The 21898-nt window shown below is 37.1% G+C and overlaps 1 protein-coding gene across 1 annotated transcript; it reads left to right on the top strand.

The window, feature by feature from the left end:
• Nucleotides 1–1164: 1164 nt before the first annotated feature.
• STRAP (serine/threonine kinase receptor associated protein) lies at nt 1165–19962 on the top strand. Its single transcript, XM_079715556.1, has 9 exons — nt 1165–1289; nt 2017–2152; nt 8300–8381; nt 9190–9262; nt 11895–11991; nt 12666–12803; nt 16113–16249; nt 17913–18062; nt 19347–19962. Exons 1-9 carry the CDS (start codon nt 1178–1180, stop codon nt 19472–19474), a joined length of 1053 nt encoding a protein of 350 aa, XP_079571682.1. The 5' UTR covers nt 1165–1177; the 3' UTR covers nt 19475–19962.
• Nucleotides 19963–21898: the final 1936 nt, after the last annotated feature.

The following is a 21898-nucleotide window of genomic DNA, read 5'->3' as shown; positions in this document are numbered from 1 at the left end:
AGCTTTTGTATGAGCACTCCATCAACAGTTCTGGATGCCACACAACGCAGCGATATCCAAAGTGGGCAGCCTGATGGAAGATAATACCAGTGTTTCTATTTATATTTAGTTTTTAGATTCTTCTAGTATTTCTATTTTTGTCTATGCACTAACATGTACGTAATTTACAAATTATTATCCATAGACTTGGAGTGCGGACTCAAGTTTTATCGATGTGGGTATTTCATCCAAAAATTTGAGGACCACTGCTCTAGAGTCCTCCGAAGTCCTCAAAACAAAAAGTAATTTGAATTTAACTGTCTTGAAAGTTACATAACACTTCTAGAACACTAGCAATGGAAGAATGTTACACAGCATTAGGGGTGGCTGTGGAAAGTACTTTTCTTAAGGACCTTGTAGACAATCCCGGAGGAGCTGCCTATATAATTGTTAACAAAGATTGAAAAAAAAGTTCTTAGTGTTTGCAGGTTTGGGCCGCCGCTGGAAACAACTCTGGTTGTTCAGCTTAAATGTTCTGATACTGAGCATAGTCCAACTGGTTGGACTGCTCGGTGCGTAATCCACATGGGCCGCCAGGTTTAGGGTCTGAGCGGAGAAGGACCCGCTTTCGCCCCCCGCGAACTCCGCCCGAGAACAGCAAGGCCGCCACTGACCGCTCAAAGTTGCTCGCCGGGACTTTTTGATCCAGAGCTTAAAGCGCCGCCAGGCGCCGTGCGTAGCGGGCACAGGGCCAGCGTCACGTGCTCAACGAACGCTGATCTCGCGCCTGCGCGCTGCCGTCCTCCTGGCTCCACTAAGCCTCTTCTCCCTGGCAACCCCCCCTTCCCGCCGGATCGTCACTTCCGGCGGACGCTCAGCGTCTTGGTGTCGTCACTTCCTGCCGGTACCGGTGTGGACGGTGTGGGTTGTGGCCGCGGGTTTTGCGGTTCTCCCCCTCCCCTACTCTCCTCCCTCCCTCCCTTTCCCTCCCTCGACGGCGGTCGGTCGTCCGTCGCAGACTCCCTGACCCGTCCCTAACCCCTTTCTGACCTCGGGGCCACCGGATTGGCCTTTTCCCGTTTCCCGGCCCAACCCCAGAATCAGGGCTGGGGCCTTGAGGCGGAGGCGGTGCCACGGAGGAGAGAAAAGACCAGAAGACCCTCGGCTCCCCCGCCGGATCGCACGGCTCGCAGCCGCCATGGCAATGAGGCAGACGCCGCTCACCTGCTCGGGCCACACGCGGCCCGTGGTGGATCTGGCCTTTAGTGGCATCACGCCTTACGGCTATTTCCTGATCAGCGCTTGCAAAGGTGAGCAGGGCCGCTGATCGGGCCCCTGACGTCTGGGACTGGGCGGAAAGGGAGTGGGGCCGGCACTCCCCTTTGCCGAGCGGACTGCGGCTGTCGCAGCCTTTGAGGTTAGGGTCCACGCTGGGCTGTTGGGGAGAGGAGTAGTGTTAGGGTTTCCTCAGCTGACGCCGAGGGGCTTTGCTAAGTAATGTCCCTAACCAAGGTCTCTCATTTTGGCTTTATTGCTATTTCTGGAGAAGCTGAACTGTGCACTTGCTTAGACGCCCCGGCCAGCAGATACCGTAAATAATCTTTCAAGGATTCGGGGAATGCAGAAACTAGGCCAGGCCTTGTGTTACACCTTAGTTTACAAAGACTTGCTACTCCTGTTATCTCATAGGATATTGTTTTGTTGTATGGAATTTTTCATTTCCATTTTTCACTTTTAAAATGGAAGCTGAGACTTACTGTTAAGAAGTTTGTCCAAAATAAGACGCAAATCTAGATTGTTTTGACGCAGATCAGTAGTCTTCTCACCGAATTACAAATGCTTCCCAAAGAGAATGTCCAGCTCGGTTCTTCAGTTAATTTATTTCTGGACGTTCCTTAGTGATCCCTGTGAGTGAGAATAGTTAGGCAACAAAAGCAGTTTTCCACTTTGTTTTTCAATATGATCATTTTATGTTTGAATCTTAGATTTTAAGTAATCTAAACTTGTAAATCACATGTCTTCTTAAATATCTTTTAGATGGTAAACCTATGCTACGCCAGGGAGATACAGGAGACTGGATTGGAACATTTTTGGGTCATAAGGGTGCTGTTTGGGGTGCAACATTAAATAACGACGCCACCAAAGCAGCTACAGCAGCTGCAGATTTCACAGCGTAAGTGCCGCCAAAAATGGCCACCTTTGGAGTTGTCTGTGGATTGTGTTCTGAAATGATCAAAACTTCAATACAAGTTATTCATGGAATTCTCACTGTCTGCCATATAGAACACATGGTGTTTGATCTCACCAAAATTCCACCCTGATCCTGCCTGCTTCTTTCTCTTAAATGGTTCTCAAAATGTTCAGAGACTTAAATGACTAAATTCTGCATGTCTGGATTGGGACCCAGGAATCTGCATTATTAACAGACACTTCAGATAATGACTGTTGGTGGTCATGCTTCCAAATACTGCCCCACATGTGCTGGCTGTGTGGTATCATTGACTCCTATGACTTCCTAGTGCTAATGACCCCACGTTTTTAGCCCAATTTCACTCTCATTTTTGTTAGACATATTTAAAACTCCCCAACTCAATTATTCTTCATATTTTAAGTTTTTTAAGGCTGAAATCCAAATCATTCTTGATTTTTCCCGTCCATCTAGATTATCATCTTTGTTGATTCTACCAGCAGAATGTTTCCTGACCACATTGTTTCTTATGCCTCGGCCACTGCCCTAGTAGTTTAGGTCCTACCACTTGTCCTTTCCCATCTGTTCATCCTCCCTGGTGCTGCCAGTTGTATTCGTGAACACAGATAAAGATGTCATCATGTCACTTCTCTATCTCATGATCTTCTTGTCTTCCCTGTGCTTTGTCAGTGGTCCATGATCTTGGGTGTACATTGGAAGCTTTTAAAATACTCAGATGCGTGTGTCTAGAAATTTTGATTTAATTGGTCTGGGGGTGCAGTCCCGAACATCAGTTCTTTTCCTTCCTTGAAGTTCTAGGTGATTCTGATGTGCAGCCTTTAACCACTGGCCTAAAGGTTAAATTTCACTTGTTGGCTCTTGAAAATTTGGTCTCATCCTAGTTCATCATTATCATCATCTGGCACTGCACGCCATATGCCCCACAGTCTAGTTATACTAATATTGTGGCCAGAATACACCTTACCTATTCTGATTTTTGGCGTTTGCGTATGTTATTAAAGTGATTTGCAGTGACCCACTTTCCCCATCTGAGCATGTGTCGTATATAACCTTGGTACCTCTAGTTCCTAATTGTGTTTGTGATTTAGCGGGCACTTGAATGCTTAAACTAAGGAAGGCAGTGTCAAGGGCTATTGCACATGTAATACTCTTAAAAGATTTGAGGCTCTGGAGAATAAAAGTGGTCTTGTTGATTTTTTTTTTTTTAACAATTTCACACTAGGGAGCAATTATAAATGCGTTTGTTGCTCCTTTGTATTAAGCAAATTAAACATACTAAGTTTATTATGAAAAATGAAGGCAGATTGATTGAGTGGTGGATACATGATTATATATTTGTTGAAACTCGTAGACCTCTATATCATGGAGTTAGTTTTACTATGTGTAAGTTTTTAAAAATAAAATTTTTTAAATGAGAGGGAGATATAATCCCATGCTTATGTGGGATTAAATTTGGGATGATGAGAGAGCAGTAAGAAAAGTTATAAATGTCAGTATGAACTTTTTTTCTGTGCCTTCAATGAATAGATGTTATTATGTTCATGAATAACCATTGTAAGGCTTTGCACGCTGCCCTATTGTGATTGTATGAAATTCTGATAAAATAAGGAACTGCTTGGTTTTATGTCAGTCCTTTAATGTCAACAGCTTCAGCTCAAATGTTGCTGTAGATGTCAGCATGTGTGCTTATAATGTGACAGAGACTCCTTTGATTGTTAATTATGGGAGGTGAAAAATAGGAAGTAAAAGTGATTCTCAGACAAGGAAGACTTGTGGAGTGTTGGAAGGTGAAGGTGCCCATTCCTTCTTTTTGCTCACACTGTTCCCTGTGTTAAACTTCTGGCTCTTACAGTACTTATTGACTTCAGTGTCATTGCTTTTTGAGGCCAGGGGCCATGTTTTGTATTTTTTTGTATCCCTGGTTTGTTCAGTACTTGATGTTTGTCAAATAAATAACTTAAGGAACTTTTGTAAAGTAGAAGGATAAAGAATGGACGAATTACAGATCTTGGTTTTGCTTCTAAGACATTTGTGTCTGCCATGAGTTCAGCTTTTTTTTTTTTTTTCCCCTTTAACTCCTCCAAAGTTTGTTTTTTGCTCAGTCCAGTAGGAACATTGTCATTGGGAATGAATGTCATTGATTTTATAACAGAGATAGAAAATTGGAATTAAAAGCTCTAGATTTCAGATATTTGGTAAGTGGATTTTAAAAATGTCATTATTGAAACTAGGTCCCAGTTTGGTGGTAAATTAATAGTTAATAAAGTGGTATTTTAAGTTAAATATAATTAGGTAATAAATGTAACAAGATTTTAGACACTATAGACATTAGCATTAAAAGAGACAAGCTTCTGAATTGCAGTTCTGGACAAGTATATTTCTGTTAGTCTCAGTTCTGTGTTATCTGGCCCTAAGAATGTTAATTACATGAGCAAAATGCTTTCTCTCCTTCTGCTTGATGGACGGTCTTGTTCTGATCTTTAAGAGACCTGTGCAAAAGCTTGTTAGGAAGGATGCCCATCTCTGTAAAATCAGTGAAGACTCCTTGTTTGTACATTTAGCCAAATTGTAATGCCAGTCCTCTGGAAAAGAATAAAGCGCATTAGATAGAAATTACTGTTCATGTGATGATTACTCTGAAATAGAGAGAGAAAAGGGTGTGAAAAATATGGCAGTTTAACTACTTAAGAGAGTTCTGAAAAGAGTATTCAGGATTTTACCTTGCTGCCAGAGGCACAGCTATCTTTGTTTAGGTCACTAACAGCGTTAATGGCCCAAACCATTCATTTGAGGACTTGTCTGTGTTTGGGTATTCAGTGTTGCTTTTGTGCTTTCTTAACGTTTCAGGTCTCAGGGTCTATGTTTACAAGTGGTTATTAAAAGCATTAATTTTAATGGGGCCATATTGTCTGTGTTTGAACCCAGGCTCCATCCTTTAATAGCTCTGTGACCTTGTGAACTTTATTTAATCTCTTTTTTTTCAGTTTCATCATCTATAAAAATGAGAATAGTAATAGTGCCTACCTCTGGTTGTGAATATTAAATAAGTTGATATGTTTCTAACATTTAGAATATTGCCTAAAATCTAATAACTGTGTAAGTGTTACACGTGTAAGGTAACACTGGTAGCTACCACCCCTACTAGACCAAAATCATGTGTTATTTTGGAACTTCTGTGCTAAAGCCATGAAACCTCTTGGTTTCATGCAAGGAAGTTTGAGTAGATTTAAATGACAAGAGGGAATAGTTTTGGGTGTTTTCCCCCTCAGTTAAGGCTCTCAGATGCCATCATATAGTGAGAAAGATGTAAGCATTTACATTAGCCAGGCCTGAGTTTACGTGCTAGCCATGCTGTGTATTTTCAGTTTGATCATGGGATGTTTCTTAAACTTCGGTTTTCACATCTGTAAAATGAGTGTAAGTCTGATTTTTGTGCAAATCAGAGAGATCTGGAGTCTAGCATAGTGTCTGTTACATAGTAGGTACTCGGTTAATGGACGCTGAGTCTTACCCTTCAATTGCTCTGTGTCTGTCTGTGAGGTGTGGGAGTGTGTGCATTCTTTGTTTATATTCTTCTCTTTTAACGACTTGTATGGGGTCTGCTGTTATGGAACTTGACCCAACTAAAGAGCTCCCCAGCTTACCTGATTAATCATAGTTGGTATAAATTATTTTTAGGTGATTGATTTTGTTCCTATTTCTTGTGGAGAAAATATATTCAGCAGAGCCAGTCCGTGGGTCAGTTTAGAATGTTAACTTGAGGTAATTCGGGCAGTCGAGTCAGCTGATGTGTACACTGTCCCTGAAACACCATCCTCTTTATATCTTTTAATTCATAGAGCTAATGTTAGCACTACATCTCCTGATCCTCTTCTCAGTCCCTCTACGGTCCTCATCTGGAGAGTGCCAAAAGTAAAGAAGATGCCTGTGCTCTGTCCAGAGAGGGCTTAAGTAGATCTAGTACAAGTGACTAGAACATGCTCTGTCGAGAGTGCGGAGCTCAGTTTTACTAGTGTTTCTAAATAGGAGGAAAACAACTAGATACATGGGCCTTCTGGATGATGCTATTAGAGTCACTCCAGTGCCTTCCTCCTCACCAGTGAATGGACATGGTCTAAGCAGCATATTAAGATTTTAAGGAGTTTGCGGAAGATGATTGAATATACTTGAAAGTAGTATTTCTAAGGACATTGCCCAGAGTTCCTTTGAGACATGGCATCATATGAACAGGATAGAGATTTCAGGTATATTTGATGTTTTCTTCACTTTTGACACCTTCTGTTATTGCAGCAGTCTAATCTTTGTGAACTCTTATCGCTGATTTCCCTGTGATTAAGAGTAAGCATATGTAAACAAAAGTAAAAGCAAAGCAAAATTAAACACAGTAATCAGTATAAGCTGAGCTCTGTGGAAAAAACAGAAAGGAATGGTTAATGGAGGCGAGATGAATAGAAGGTTTAGTGAAAAGATACCATTTGCGATGAACCCTGAGGATGAGTAGAACTGTGATAGCTGAGAATATAAAATACATGCTTAATAGAACAATATGAGCAAAGACAGAGGAGCCTGGAAGAAAATACATGGCTTGTTTGAGGAATGGTCTATAACCTGGTGTGACTAGATTAGGAGAAATAATACAAAATGAGGTTGGGGAAGTAGGGTTGGACCAAGAGAGTTGAATTGGAAACGGGAGAGATTAGAACAGGTTTCCTGTGCAAAGAGAAATTAGTATTTGAGAGTTTAGTAGCAGTACCACTCATAGTTGACATTGTTTCTCTCAGAACATATTTACTCAGCCACTCATGACTCAAGTATATAATTTGCAAGGTTTCTGTTGTATCATCAGCATTTATTCCTGTTAGATGGTTCATGTTTCTTTACCGTTGCACATGCTATTAATGCTTATCTACAATGGCCTTTCCCATTTTTTTCCCCTGGCATATTTCTACGTGCTCTTTAAGGCTACAGGTTTTGATGCTTAGATTTTCTGGACTTTCTGGCGTAATTAGTGGTGTGTTTTTTGTTTGTGTTTCTATAGTCATGTGTGTTTGTCATTTAATTATATTTCTTAACTGTATTATTTAATGGATTTTTTTTTCATCTCAGCTAAAGCTAATGCTCTACTAAGGCAGGAACTTTCTTTGGGATCATTTTTTTTCTCCCTTTTGTGCCCTAGTACTGAGTCTAGAGTGACATACTTGATATATTTATTGTGTGTTTAATGAGTAAATGAAGAAAAGATACTCCTTGCTTTTCTCTGTTTTTCTTTCTCCACTATTTCATTGTTCACTTTTTCCCTAAAAATAAATGTCAATTACATTAAAATGGAAATCTTTAGGGAGTGTAGCTTGTTCCTCATAAGTTTCTTTTCCTGCGTGGAAAGTTTTCTTGTTTATTTTTCAATGACCTCTTCTGACCTAAAATGAATTGTTTTTTTTTTCTTCTTCTTTACTGTTTAAGCTTTTTTATTTGGGGAACCCCTTACAGTATTTTTGTGAACTATTATTTCCTCATTATCCCCCAACATATACACACACATATGGATGTGTGTGTAATCACATATATATTTTGGGTTGGGTTAGGGAAAATAACAGATGAGAGATTTAAAATCATCTCAACATTAGCATTATATAATCAAAGGCTGTTACTTTGTGTGGAAGTTAATTGGACTAGGATTTGAGAATTTAAGAGTCAACTTTGAGGAAGAGATGGGGAGAATATTTTCTTCTCTGCTGTCTTGTTTTAAAATTTCACGTAACCTCTGTCAAGGCTTTTCATTCTCCTGTAAAGTTCTTTTAAAGGGCTTCTTGTTTTTCATTTCTTGTTTCTCATACACGAGAGTAAAGAATAGAGAAAAAAAATTGGAAAGGTGAAACTGAACTGGTTAAAGTGTTTACAGTCTTGCTAAAAGGATATTATGGCTACAGGCTAAAATGAAAGTAAGGATGGATTGGTTCATGAAACTTGTTTATTTAAAATTTGATATTTTCCATTGTCAAAATTAGATTGTTATATTGTTTTTATCTTATCATTTCAAATATCTTACTTATTTGGTAATTAATTGTCAAAATTACCACATGTTTATCTTTTAATTTTACTTTTTATTTTTAGCAAAGTGTGGGATGCTGTCTCAGGAGATGAATTGATGACCCTGGCTCATAAACACATTGTCAAGAGTGTGGATTTTACGCAGGTATCAGAAAATGGAATTTGTTTTAGGAAGTTAAATTGCTGTTATTATAGGATATGACAGTGGTTTTATATTTGATTGGTTTGTATATTTGGTTTTCTGGGAGAATATGTAGTGTATATCGGCTTATATTTGATTTGACTGTAGATTAAACTGTACACCTTTACAGTTGACTCTTGAATAACACAGGTTTAAACTGTCTAGGTCGACTTAACACGGATTTTTTCGCTGATAAATACTGCATACTGCAGTATCACATGGTCCACAGTTGTGCAATCTGCGCATGTGGAGGAACCGCATGTGGGAGGAACCACATGTATAGAGGGCTGACTATAACTTATACGTGGATTTCAACTCTGGGGAGGGTGGGTCCCCTGATCCCTTCGTTGTTCAACTCAACTGTATTTCTTCTTAGTTGATCCTATGAGGCTTTTAAGAACCCTGGAACTCTTGTATCAATACTTCAACAATAGCAACAAACATCTGAAAAGCCCAAATAATGTTTCCCAGCCACTTTCAGAAGGGAGAGGATAAATTTGAGATGATCACAGATGTACTCCTCCGTAGGCAGCCAGATCAGGGCCGACTAAGAGAAGCCATGTGGAGGTGGTATGACATTTGAACTGGGAAGCTTACAGGGCTTTGGCTATTAAAAATGCTCTACAGTATTTTCTCAGGAGTAATTGGTCTGTATGCATCTCCTTGTGACATCTGTGAGCCTTATTTGGATTCTGTTTGGTGTTGAAGTTTCAAAGAGATGTAGCTTTTAAAATGGTTAATCTAGTAAGATCTTACTTATGTGTGTTTTCAGGATAGTAATTACTTGTTAACCGGGGGACAGGATAAACTGTTACGCATATATGACATGAACAAACCTGAAGCAGGTAAGTGTAATTTATACATATTTGTGGTTTTGTTTTCTTTTAATTTAAGTAACTTTTCCTGATTAAAGGAATTCATGTTTAGTACTCAAATTAGGAAAATAAAGATAGTCACAAAGAAAAAAATTAAAGTATAGTCCATCATCCAGTATTATTAATTGCTGATAACGTCTTTAGCTTTTGGTTCATGTTTTTCCAGTTCTTTTTTTAATACAGATATCTTTTGAAATATTGATTTATTTACTACATTGTGCTTGTATAGCCTTCGTACGATTTAAAAATTTATCATGGTAAATTTTTATTATGATACTGAGTCTAAAAAGATGTATAACAGTGTTAACTACCTTTTGGTTAGAAGGAGTGGTTATTATCTGTAGAAGGTGAGAAGGGTAAGAATTCTCAGTGTGTATACATACTTAGACTTTTGAACCACATGGGTATATTAGCTATTCAGAAGAATTTTAAAAATCTGTAATAATAGTTTTTTCATGTCTTTAAATATTCTATTCATTCTTTCTAATGACTGTGTGGCTCTCTATTCTGTGGGTAAGTGAACTAGCCAATCTCCTATTATGGCTTATTTGGTTATTTACAAATTTTAAAGATTATAAGCAGTGTTGTGCTCAGCATCCTTATAGTTAGTTGCATATACTTCCACGATTGTTTCTGTAGGATACCTACATAGAAATAGAATTGTTGGGACAAAAAGGAGGTACGCTTGGAAGCCATTGATAGATACTACCAAAGGGCCCTCCAGTGAAGTATAAAAATGTATCTATAGCTAACCTGTTCTAGCAAACACTGATAACTAGCTTTATCTTTGTGAATTTAATAGAAGAAAAATAATTCTGTCTTATTAATGTGCACTTGAAAAATTATTCATGAGATTAAAATACTGTTGAATACCATTTTAATGTACTTCTTTTGTGAACTAAGCACCTGTACATCTTTTTATTGCTCGTTTTAAAGTTTCTTTATTGTATTCTCATTAGTTATTTGCTTTTAAATTTTGTCAGTAAGGTTTATGGTACGCACATTTAAAAAAATTGGGTGGTAAAACCTATCATTTCCTTTATGAATTCTCTCATTGCACAGAAGTTGTAAGTTATACCTTTTCTTCCCTAGTCAGATATTCACCTCTATTTTGTAGTATTTCAGTGCTTTTCTAGTCACATACTATGTATTTTAAAAGCTACCAAAATATGACAAAAAGAATTTTGTTTTATTTATTATATATTAGTTAGGCTCTTAAATTTTGTATCTTGGGTACTACTGTTTATTCATAAGTCAATAAACTTTAGAAGTTTGTAAGAAAGTCAAAGCTATATTGGAAATTAAACAGTTGTTCTTGAAATATCTTTTCTAAAAGTACTTCTAAGGTGAGGAAACACACTACCTTTGTGGATTATTTTCCTTTGGCACCTGGTAATTTTTCTTTTCATTCTCTCTAATAACTTTATGCCAAAACATAGCAAACTACTCTGACCTCACTGAATCAGTGTATCTGTCTGACTCAGCAAGATAGTTCAGGGCTCAGGTAGACAACTTTCGTCTTCTTTTACGTTTCTCAAAGCTGCCTTTTGAAAGTGGCTCGCTCTTCCACTGTCTTGCATTGGAAAGAAGAGCAATTAACTGAGCTTTTACTGTCTGTCAGAAACCCGATTAGAAACTTTAGATGATGGCTGCTGTAACGTGTGCATGGTTTTCATCTGTGTCTTGGTAGCAGTGTCTTCTCTGTGTTTTGCATTCAGCTCTTGCTATCCACACAGACATCATGCAGCCAAAGAGTAAGTTGGGATCATAGTACTGGTGTAGTGTTGTCTCTTTGGACATATCCACCACTGGCCAGCCTCCAAATTCCCACACACAGAACTTTGGGAATAGAGAGATTGTCGCTTGGGGGAATTTAATGTGAAATACCTCTAGTAACTGTAGTTTTTTTAAAAGGAAAAAAAAGGGCAAAAAAAAAAAGAAACTGTGAATGTATATTCTCATTTGATTCTTATACTCAAATTCAGGGTATAGTGACTATTGTTAATCCAGTGAAGAAGTGTAGTCTTCAAAAGGTTGTGACTTGCCCAAAGTCAAAGTTGTGTTGAATGGTATTGCCTCCAACTTCTGCTTTTGCCCAGAGATAACAAGTGGTTTTGTTTTGTTTTTTAAGTCTTTGGAAAGTCTTGAACAGAGACAGGTTCCCACCTTTTTGATGCTTTTCTCTGCCAACAGTGGCTTGGAAGAGGGTCCTAGCATTAGTGATAGCACTAGAATTAGCTCAGGCTGTCTTGTTCCTGGGTCCATATTCTTATTAAATTATGCCACCTTTGTTATTCTTTTATTTCACTGAAGTACAGCAGTGCTTTCAAAAGCAGAAAAGTAGGCTGGAGGGAGTGGTGTGTTCAGTCCCATCTACATGTATAGTTCTTGGGTTCCTTGTCACACAGATAAATTTTTGTTTCAGTATGGAAAAACTAAATGTATCCTAGGTAAACATCAAGTTTAAATTGTGGTGGGCTTTGAAAAGTTGCAGTCTAATTTAAAACATAGTTTGTCTTTTCTTTTTACATAGTTGTTCAAATATTGCTTAGTTTTAAAAATCAAATATTAACAAATGTATTTTAAATTGTTTTGTCTTAAGAACCTAAGGAAATCAGTGGTCATACCTCTGGTATTAAAAAGGCTCTATGGTGCAGTGAGGATAAACAGATCCTTTCAGCTGATGATAAAACTGTTCGGTAAGTAATTCTTCTTTAATAATTTAAAGTTTGAAAGATATTTGACCTTAGAGCTTATATTTGAAAGTTTTTTATAACTACTATGTAGGAAGAATTGTGTCTGAACATTACAGCTTTGGCTGCGCAGGGGTCAGATTTTTCTGAAGCTATCCATTTACTGTTGTAAACATAGAGCAGAATTCACAAGACAATTAAGACTACTGACACCTTTATAAGCAGATGCTCTTAACCCGGGTCAGTGGGCAGGCTGGCCATAGGGTGTCCAGTAAACCCCTGAAATTCTATACACAGTTTTGTGAGCTGACACCTAATGTATTTTTCTGTGGAAAGATAACTATCAGACTCACATAAATCAAGTGTAAGAACCATTATTTAGAGCAACTGCTGAAATTGATTAGATTAGGAGTGTCTTAATAGCACAGTTTTGCTGAATCATTTGGGAAGTATATTTAAAGTATTAGTTTTGATTTCACCAACAAGCTACCACATAATTTGATGTTTTATAGGATCTCCAAATTTCTCAGTGTCATCTGTAATTTATGAGTTGGAGTAGAGGTTGTTTTACAATTGTGTTTATTTCATTGGTTAATTTGCAGATGTAATTTAAGCTGTAAGCATTTTTCTTAAATGAGTAAATACCTCCTTATTGTCCTCTTTTTCTTTTTTTTCTTCAGCCTTTGGGATCATGCTACTATGACAGAAGTGAAATCTCTAAATTTTAGTATGTCTGTTAGTAGTATGGAATATATTCCTGAGGGAGAGATATTGGTAATAACTTATGGACGATCTATTGCTTTTCACAGTGCAGTAAGGTATGTCTAAGAAATACCTTCATTTTCTTTTCTGGTAATACAGGGGCAGTTTAAGGTACTTAAAAATTGGAAGGCATATGCTAAGGTATTTAACTCTTTTAAAGGCAAATTTTGGCCTATATTATGTAATATGGAGGCAAGTGTTTCCATACCCGATAATAATGAGTTTTTTAAGAATTTGGTATACTTTAATCAGAGGAATTAATCAAATTAATTTCCAGATATTTAGGACATTTATTGGTAAAATTCACCACTTTATAATCAGTATTTTTCTTAAAAGGATCACTAGACTGGTGCTGTAGTTTATATTGTTCATTACTCTATAAAACCTCTGTGATCTTGATTCTGCTATTTATTTCACTTTAAAATTTCAGAGAAATTAGTGATTTTTTTTTTCTGCTTCCAAGTATGGTATAGACCTAATGATTTTTTAAAAAAACAGACTTAATTTTTGTGACTGTAAATATATTAAATGCTGAAGTTGAAAATTTGGAAAATATAATTTTTAAAAACCTACAGTCCTACAGCCAGAAGGTTCGTGATAGCTATATTTTTTGCTAGTCTTTTTTCTTCGTGTGTGTGTGTGTGTGTGTGTGTGTATTAGTGTGGGTTTTTTTCTTTAGTTACTAGTACCCTAATGAGTATAATTTTTATTTTTTTATTCTAAAATACTCTTAGCCATTAAAATTCTTTGCAAACAGTTTTACTAGGTGTTTTGCATCATAGGTTATACTAAATCATGTATCAGTTCCCCTGTTTTAACACTGCAGTGAGATTTGTGGTACATCTCTTGAATGTTTCTTTACAAGAGAATCCTGTAAGTAGAATTATCAGTTCAAAGGTTAGGAATGTCATGGCTGGAGCAGTCTGCAGCCTGCGTGCTGCTTTGTCACCCTGCCTGCCATGGCCTTGGGTGGGTGCCTTCCACACGCTGTGCACTCTGCTCTCCAGTGGGTAGATTCACAGAGAAACGTGACAACAGAAAATGGTGTTGGAACAGTGGGGATCAGCAGTTTTTCACAGGAAGCTTTGGGAGATGTTGTTTACTGTAGTCTGCCTGAAGTTGGAACACAGTTGAACAAACAAGATGAGTTTGGTGCTTTGTAAAGTGTGAAAGCTGCTAGTGAACTCTGTTCTCCTCTATCAGGAGAAGTAAGTGAAATTAATGAAGCCCTTGCAGAAAAACCAGGACTTGTCAATAAATCTTATTGTGAAGATCAAGACGACACTGAGTAAACCCTTCAGAATTAGATGAACTAATGGGTGAAGAAGCATGTGAGAAATACAGAAAATCTATTGAGGAGTGAAAATGGAACCCCTAAATAAAGTTTGAAATAAACAAAACAAAGGGTGGCAATGTGTTTAAAATTCTTAGTAAACATGCCACTTACTTGATTTCCATAAGGAATATACCACATTATACTCTGACCAGCAGTCCTAACCTTTCCTCTAAAGGGCCATCTGCAGAGCTAAGCTTCATTGAATGGCAGAAGGAAAGAGAAGGCAGTCATAATGGAGATGAGCAATTAAGAATGTAAAAGAGTTCATACACACACAGTGAATTGATGATAATAGTAATGTTATTGATAATAATAATGTAATTGCTCAGAACCATTAAATTGTACAACTGTGTTCATTGCTTCTGGATTTGGGCAGCGTGCAGCCCTGTTGTAGAACGTTGCCTGAAATGGTGGTGGTGGAGGTTTGCTGGCCTGTTAAAATATTCTAACATTTAAGTCAGAAACTTGCTATTCAGTGATCCTGCGTAAGTCAGCCTTAATTTTCATGCTTTGTAGTGTGTGATGATGGGAATAGGATGGCAACATTTCAGAGCTGAAATACTCTAATGTTGTGTGTTGGAAGCCTTTCAGGATTTTTAGGGTTAGACTGGAAAAGAGCCGAGGTCCAAACTCATTGATATTCAGGTGATGCTACTGTTATGCATTGATTTTTGTTATGTAGCTGTAGTCTCAGATTTAGTTATTGTTTTATAGCCTAATAGTTAAAAACTGGTCCATTTTTAGCAGTTCTGTATTTCACAGTATTAAAGGTTTTTCCTGTTGCAGAAACTTATAAATTCTCAGCGGTTGAAAATAATATACAAGTAATCCTTTATATTAATTACTTACTGTAAAAACTTTTCTGTTTACAAAGATAATGCACGCTTGTCCTAGAAAAATTAGACAATGCAGAATTAAATTTTTTTCAAAGCAAAAATCCCAGTATATTAGCCCTACTGTTTTAATTAGCCAACCCAGTCATTTTCAGGAAGGCATTCACTGCACAAAATGTGGATATCCCTCTATGGAAGTATCTTTGTATTTTGTGGACGAACTTCACTTGGGCATAGTATCCTTCTGAATTTTTTATTTTTTTGCTAATATTATTTAGAGGGTTTTTTTTAGGTGTTTTTACTCTTTTTTTTAAAATTGAAGTGTAGTTGATTTACAAGGTTGCGTTAATTTCTGCTGTACAACAAAGTGATTCAGTTATACATATACATACATTCTTTCTTTATATTCTTTTCTATGATGGTTTATCACAGAATATTGAATATAGTCCCCTGTGCTCTACGGTAGCACCTTGTTGCTATTCATTCTCTATATAATAATTTGCATCTGCTAATCCCAGACTCCCACTCCATCCCTTCCTCCCTGCCCTGCAACCACCAGTCTGTGTTGTGTCTGTGAGTCTGTTTCTGTTTCGTAATTTCATTTGTGTCATATTTTAGATTCCATATGTAAGCGATATCATATGGTATTTGTCTTTCTCTTTCTGACTTACTTAGTATGATAATCTCTAGGTCCATCCATGTAGCTGCAAATAGCATCATTTCATTCTTTTGTATGGCTGAGTAGTATTCCACTGTATATATGTACCACATCTTCTTTATCCATTCATCTGTCGATGCGCATTTAGGTTGTTTCCATGTCTGGGCTATTGTGAATAGTACTGCTGTGAACATAGGGGTGCATGTAGCTTTTTGAATTATAGTTTTGTCTGGATATATGCCCAGGAGTGAGATTGCTGGATCATATGGCAACTGTATTTTTAGTTTTTTAAGGAATCTCCACACTGTTTTCCATAGTGACTGCACCAAGTTACATTCCCACCAACAGTGCAAGAGGGTTCCCTTTTTTGCACACCTAGAGGGTTTTTTTTTTTTTTAACATCACTGTGTTTGACCAAATGAATATTGGATTATTCCTTGAGTTTCAGAGTTTAGGAACAGTTTAAATGTATAATTGTTTCCTTATATTATTTATTAAATATTAAAAATTTATAAATATTATCTAAATTTTTTTCTAGTTTGGACCCAATTAAGTCTTTTGAAGCTCCTGCAACCATCAATTCTGCATCTCTTCATCCTGAGAAAGAATTTCTTGTTGCAGGGGGTGAAGATTTTAAACTTTATAAGTATGATTATAATAGTGGAGAAGAATTAGGTGAGTTGTCCTCTTTTTCTTAAAATGATGTAGGTACCTTGATCAAATGTTAGGTTTCAGGGATTAACACCTCAGCCAGTTTTTTAGCTGCTGCTTTGCTTTTAGCTGTCTTGCTTTACCGTCCAATGAACTTAAACTTGTTAGAATTATACACAAAGAATAAAAGACAATTTTATCTTTTGTTTCTTTGGGAAAACTGATGGATTTGGGTTGGGTAAATCAAACCTTGGTGAATAGACTAAATAGAATCTATTTTAATTGTTTATGGTTCATCCTTTATTGCTTGAATGTAAGTGACTTTTTTAAAAATTTTATTTTATTTTTGGCTGCATTGGGTCTTCGTTGCTGTGCGTGGGCTTTCTCTAGTTGCGGTGAGCAGGGGCTACTCTTCATTGTGGTGCGTGGGCTTCTCATTGCGGTGGCTTTTCTTGTTGCGGAGCACGGGCTCAGTAGTTGCAGCGTGTGGGCTCTAGGGCATGCGGGCTTCAGTAGTTGTGGCACTTGAGCTCAGTAGTTGTGGCTCATGGCTCTAGAGTGCAGGCTCAGTAGTTGTGGTGCACAGGCTTAGTTGCTCCACAGCATGTGGGATCTTCCCGGACCAGGGATTGAACCAGTGTCCCCTGCATTGCTAGGTGGATTCTTAACCACTGCGCCACCAGGGAAGTCCCTATAAGTGACTTTGAAATAAGAGATTCTTTCCCATTGTTTTTATTTAATGTCACTTTTCAAAGTTTTAGAATGTTTTGGCCACATGTTTTATGCTCTGAAAAAGAGAAGTAAATTATTTGCCTGGTATCTGAGGTCACAATTTGTGAATACTGAACCTTAGACCCCGACATTCTTATTCCAAAATCTCATATTCTTTCTATTCTCATGATAATTTTTTACACTCCTGGTAACATGATCATGATATTCTCTGGGCGAAGCTAGTGCGTGAGTGTCCTTGAGTTGAATAGACATGGAGACAGAACAGGATCACTGGTCTAGTAAACAGCTTTGAAAACTGATAAGGTGATAAGGCATTAGAAAGTAAATGAGAAAAGTTCATAACTAAGGATGTGCCTTAAACAGAACAACACCACTACTAATCTGAACATTTTCTCTTTAAACTCCATATAGGATCAGCATTGATCCTGTATCTTCATGTTCTGTGTGACAGAACGGCTAGTGGACTCTAGGTAGACGGCTGGGAAATGAAGAGGCAGTGTGTAAAAGAGCTCCATCTGGTGGCTCTCTATAGTCATAATGAGAATTGGTTCCCTATTAAACAGACAGTGAGTTTGGGGTTTGGAAATGGGGATTGAATTCACAGACTTTAGATCTGCTCTCTGTAGGTTTTAGAGGGGTTTTCATTTACTCCCTTTCTTTATTTTTATTGGGACATGACGCCTCAGTTTTTTGTATGTATATTTTTTTAGAGACAGTCTGAAACCATAGTGTGTGCTAGGATTGCAAAGGAGTAATCTTACAGAGATAGGGTAGACATGATGAACCAGTTTGTGATGAGAATCACTTTATTTTTAATTAGGTATAGTTCTTTGACTTTGCCCTCATGAATTTCACATCTTCCCAATAATGTAGACAATATTTTCTCTAGTATATCAATACTTAAATGTCATGTTTAAGTATTAAATTATCTAAAAGCCCTTCTCTTCTTTTTCAGAATCCTACAAAGGACACTTTGGTCCCATTCACTGTGTGAGGTTTAGTCCTGATGGAGAACTCTATGCTAGTGGTTCTGAAGATGGAACGTTGAGACTATGGCAGACTGTGGTAGGAAAAACGTACGGCCTTTGGAAATGTGTGCTTCCTGGTAAGAATTTTTATTCATGATTTTGTATCATTTTGCACTGTTAATTTTGTTTCAGTATTTCTTTTTTTCTTTTTTTTTTTTTTGCTGGGAAGAAATGACATTTTATTGTCATCGTAATTTGCAAATAAACTCATTTACACTTTTATAAAATTTAATAGTTTTTTTTTTACATCTTTATTGTAGTATAATTGCTTTACAATGGTGTGTTAGTTTCTGCTTTATAACAAAGTGAATCAGTTATACATATACATATGTTCCCATATCTCTTCCCTCTTGCATCTCCCTCCCTCCCACCCTCCCTATCCCACCCCTCTAGGTGGTCACAAAGTACCGAGCTGATCTCCCTGTGCTATGCGGCTGCTTCCCACTAGCTACCTATTTTACGTTTGGTAGTGTATACATGTCCATGCCACTCTCTCGCTTTGTCACAGCTTACCCTTCCCCCTCCCCCATCCTCGAGTCCATTCTCTAGTAGGTCAGTGTCTTTATTCCTGTCTTACCCATAGGTTTTTCGTGACATTTTTTTTTTCTTAAATTCCATATATATGTGTTAGCATACGGTATTTGTCTTTCTCTTTCTGACTTCACTCTGTATGACAGACTCTAGGTCCATCCACCTCATTACAAATAGCTCAATTGCGTTTCTTTTTATGGCTGAGTAATATTCCATTGTATATATGTGCCACATCTTCTTTATCCATTCATCCGATGATGGACACTTAGGTTGTTTCTGTTTCAGTATTTCTGTCTTTATAGATTTTAAAGTATATAATATGGTTACAGCAAAGAGAAGCCCGTGACTAATAAATCATCCACTGTGTCTTTGGTTTAAATTTTTTTGTTGTACAATATATTCTGTTCCTAAATTTGTGTGTGTGTGTGTGGGGGTTTTTTTTTGTTGTTGTTCCTAAATTTTTACCCTAGATCATTTGGTGAATGGAATACTCCTAATGCAAAATTTGCTAGAGGACAGTATAAAGAACTTATAAGTAAATGTATTTAATCTCTGAATAATACTACTTAGTGATTCTTACTAGTAAAGTAGACATGTTTTTTAATAAAAATACTTAGTTAATGATCCCAGAGTAGTTGTAGTATGGATCTAAAAGTATGAATCTAAAAGACATACTTTTTTAGAATCACAATTATTAAGAAAGCTGTTCCTCTTATGTTTTGTAGCTCATCGCTTGGCATAGTCTCGGCGTACTCTTCTTGCTTGTTAAATGCTAGAAATTGCTAGTGATATTATAATTCACATAATCATCATTGCTTTTATTTTCATAGAAGAAGATAGTGGTGAGCTGGCAAAGCCGAAGATCAGTTTTCCAGAGACAGGGGAAGAGGAGCTAGAAGAAATTGCTTCAGAGAATTCAGATTCCATCTATAGTTCAACTCCTGAAGTTAAGGCCTGAGCATCAGGCAGATGTACACAACTTATGGACTAAAACAAACAGAGAAAAGCATCAGCCTCCAGAGTTACTCTCTGCGTAAGGCAAACATGAGCAGTAAATAATGAGGAATATGAATTAGCTCCAGTGCTGGAACTAACCAACTTGGTGATACCTGTAAGTGAAAACGAAAGAGTATCAGCTGAAGGCAGATGAAGTTATGCTCTTGTAGTATGATAGTCTGTTGTCTTTTTAATGAATATGTGCAAACCAACATCCAATTTCTCTTATTACAGGTAGATTTTTTGTAGCTGTTTATGTTATTATGAAGAGGGAAAATATATTGGCCTATTTTTCTGACTTTTCCCTTAAAGCAGAAAGCCATTTTTTTTGCTTTAGTTATAAAGAAGAGGGGGAATACATGATAAAGTAACTGGTTTGATTTCTCTCTCATTGTACACTGCTTCTGAACATCTAATTGTTTTTAGTTGTCTAAATAAAATGCCTCTAAAACAAAACTGTGTTTGTTTCTTGGGAAGCATTGATAGGTTTGAGTTTTATAAATGGAAATTGCCAGAAAGTTTTTCTACATCATAACTGTATTGAAAGACAAGCTGGTTAAAGATTCTGTAGTGAACATAAATTGTTTCCTGATTTTGAAATTCAGTTACTTGTACTGGATTTTTGAAATTTTTATGTGCTTTGGTAGGGTTGTATATACCTTTCTCCCTCCTAGATTGGATAGGGATACTTGACCTGCCTTTTAAAAAAAACTTTCAGAATAATAACTTATTTAAATGATACTTGCTGGTTAAAAGAAAAAAAAAAAAGTAATTCAGAAATAGCAGAAAGATGTCAGAAAAATCACTCAAAATCCCACTACCCCAAAAAAATCTATTAAAATTGAGTGAACATTAACACACATGAGTGTACCTCTGAATGTGTATATGCAGATAGATAGGAAAGATTTTATAAAAATGGGGTAATTGTAGACCTGCAATGTTTGTTTTACTTTATCCTTTTAAGTTCAGGTGGTATTCAGAAAGCCTTTTTTTTTTTTTTTTTTTAACCAACCTTTTAATAAAATTAATCAACTGAGTTTAGATTTGTGATACATTTATTTTTTAATATGGAAGGAATATTGAACTAGTAGTTTGGAAATACTTTAGAGAAATGAATAACATCTCTGCCAAATTGCTTTTTCTCTATCTTGTGAATGACCCTTGATAACTTTCCTTAAAAGGAATAACCAAGCAAAAAATAAGTTTTTGAGGATTTCTGGTAAAGTGGCAGACAGCACAGTAGGCTGTGACTGCCTTAGAGGGTCAAGAGAGGTGTGTCATGGGGAGAGCCAACTGATAATTCACGCAGGGTCTCAGCGTGAGGGTATTTTCTTGTCAACTTGCTACATGCCTGGTTCTCTGCTTTGCAGCAGCAGTATTGTCAGTGTACCACAGACTCTAATCCTAGTCTGATTTATCTTAAATACAGTTGAGATTTATATGCATCAGATTGGCATTTTGAAATTGCTTGGTATTTATGAAGTTTATGACCAAAGGAAGTTTCTTCTATTCAGGTTTCATAAAAGTCAAAAGAAAATAAAGATGCATACTTACACCATCACTGGGTGGCATATAGCTTGAAATCTGTAAAAGTTGTTTTAAGTTTATGAGGTGAAGAATTTCAGGCCATGGAGCTCTGTCATACCATAGCTTATACTTGTGTGATTAGCGAGTTCATGTTGGTCAGATATCTGGTTGACCATATTGTATTAATTGTCAAGTTCTTAGGTTTTTAGATTCTGGTTACCCAGTCAAGTCATTTTAGGTTTTGGCTTTTGCCGGATTAATAAGAGTTGCTTATGATCATTAGCTAAAATCAAGGTGTTGGCAGAGCTGCATTCCTTCTGGAAACTGTAGGAGAGAATCTATTTCCTTTTTCCAGCTTCCAGAGGCCACTGGCATTCCTTGGCTTGTGGTCCCTTTCTCCGTCTTCAAAGCTGGCAACATAGCATCTTCAAATCTCTGAGTCTCCTGCCACCCTCTTTAACTTATTAAAAGGACATTTGTGATTACATTGGACCCACCTGGATAAACTCCTCAATTCAAGATCCTTAACTTACTACCATCTGTAAAGTCCCTTTTGCCATGTAAGGCAACATTAGCAGGTTCCAGGGATTAGGATATGGACATCTTTGGGGGGCCATTAGTCTGTTTACCAGGGCTTCTAATGGTAGAATCCTATAGTAGAAATTTAACAAAAAGTTCAAGTATATATTTACGAAAATTGCATTTGTCAAAGTCTCAAGTGTCCTTCGTGTTTCTAACCCAGTGGTCACTTTTCTCATCTTACTAAACCTTCAGCAGCATCCAGTAGTTGTCTACTTCCTTGTTTTTGAAATACTTTATTTTTTTCACTTCTCTGCAACTTCTATCACACTCCTGGTTT

The sequence above is a fragment of the Hyperoodon ampullatus genome, assembly GCF_949752795.1.
Source record: "Hyperoodon ampullatus genome assembly, chromosome: 11".
NCBI classification, from domain to species: domain Eukaryota; kingdom Metazoa; phylum Chordata; class Mammalia; order Artiodactyla; family Ziphiidae; genus Hyperoodon; species Hyperoodon ampullatus.
Note: the sequence above shows the minus strand (reverse complement) of the source record. Positions and strands in the feature narration are given on the sequence as shown.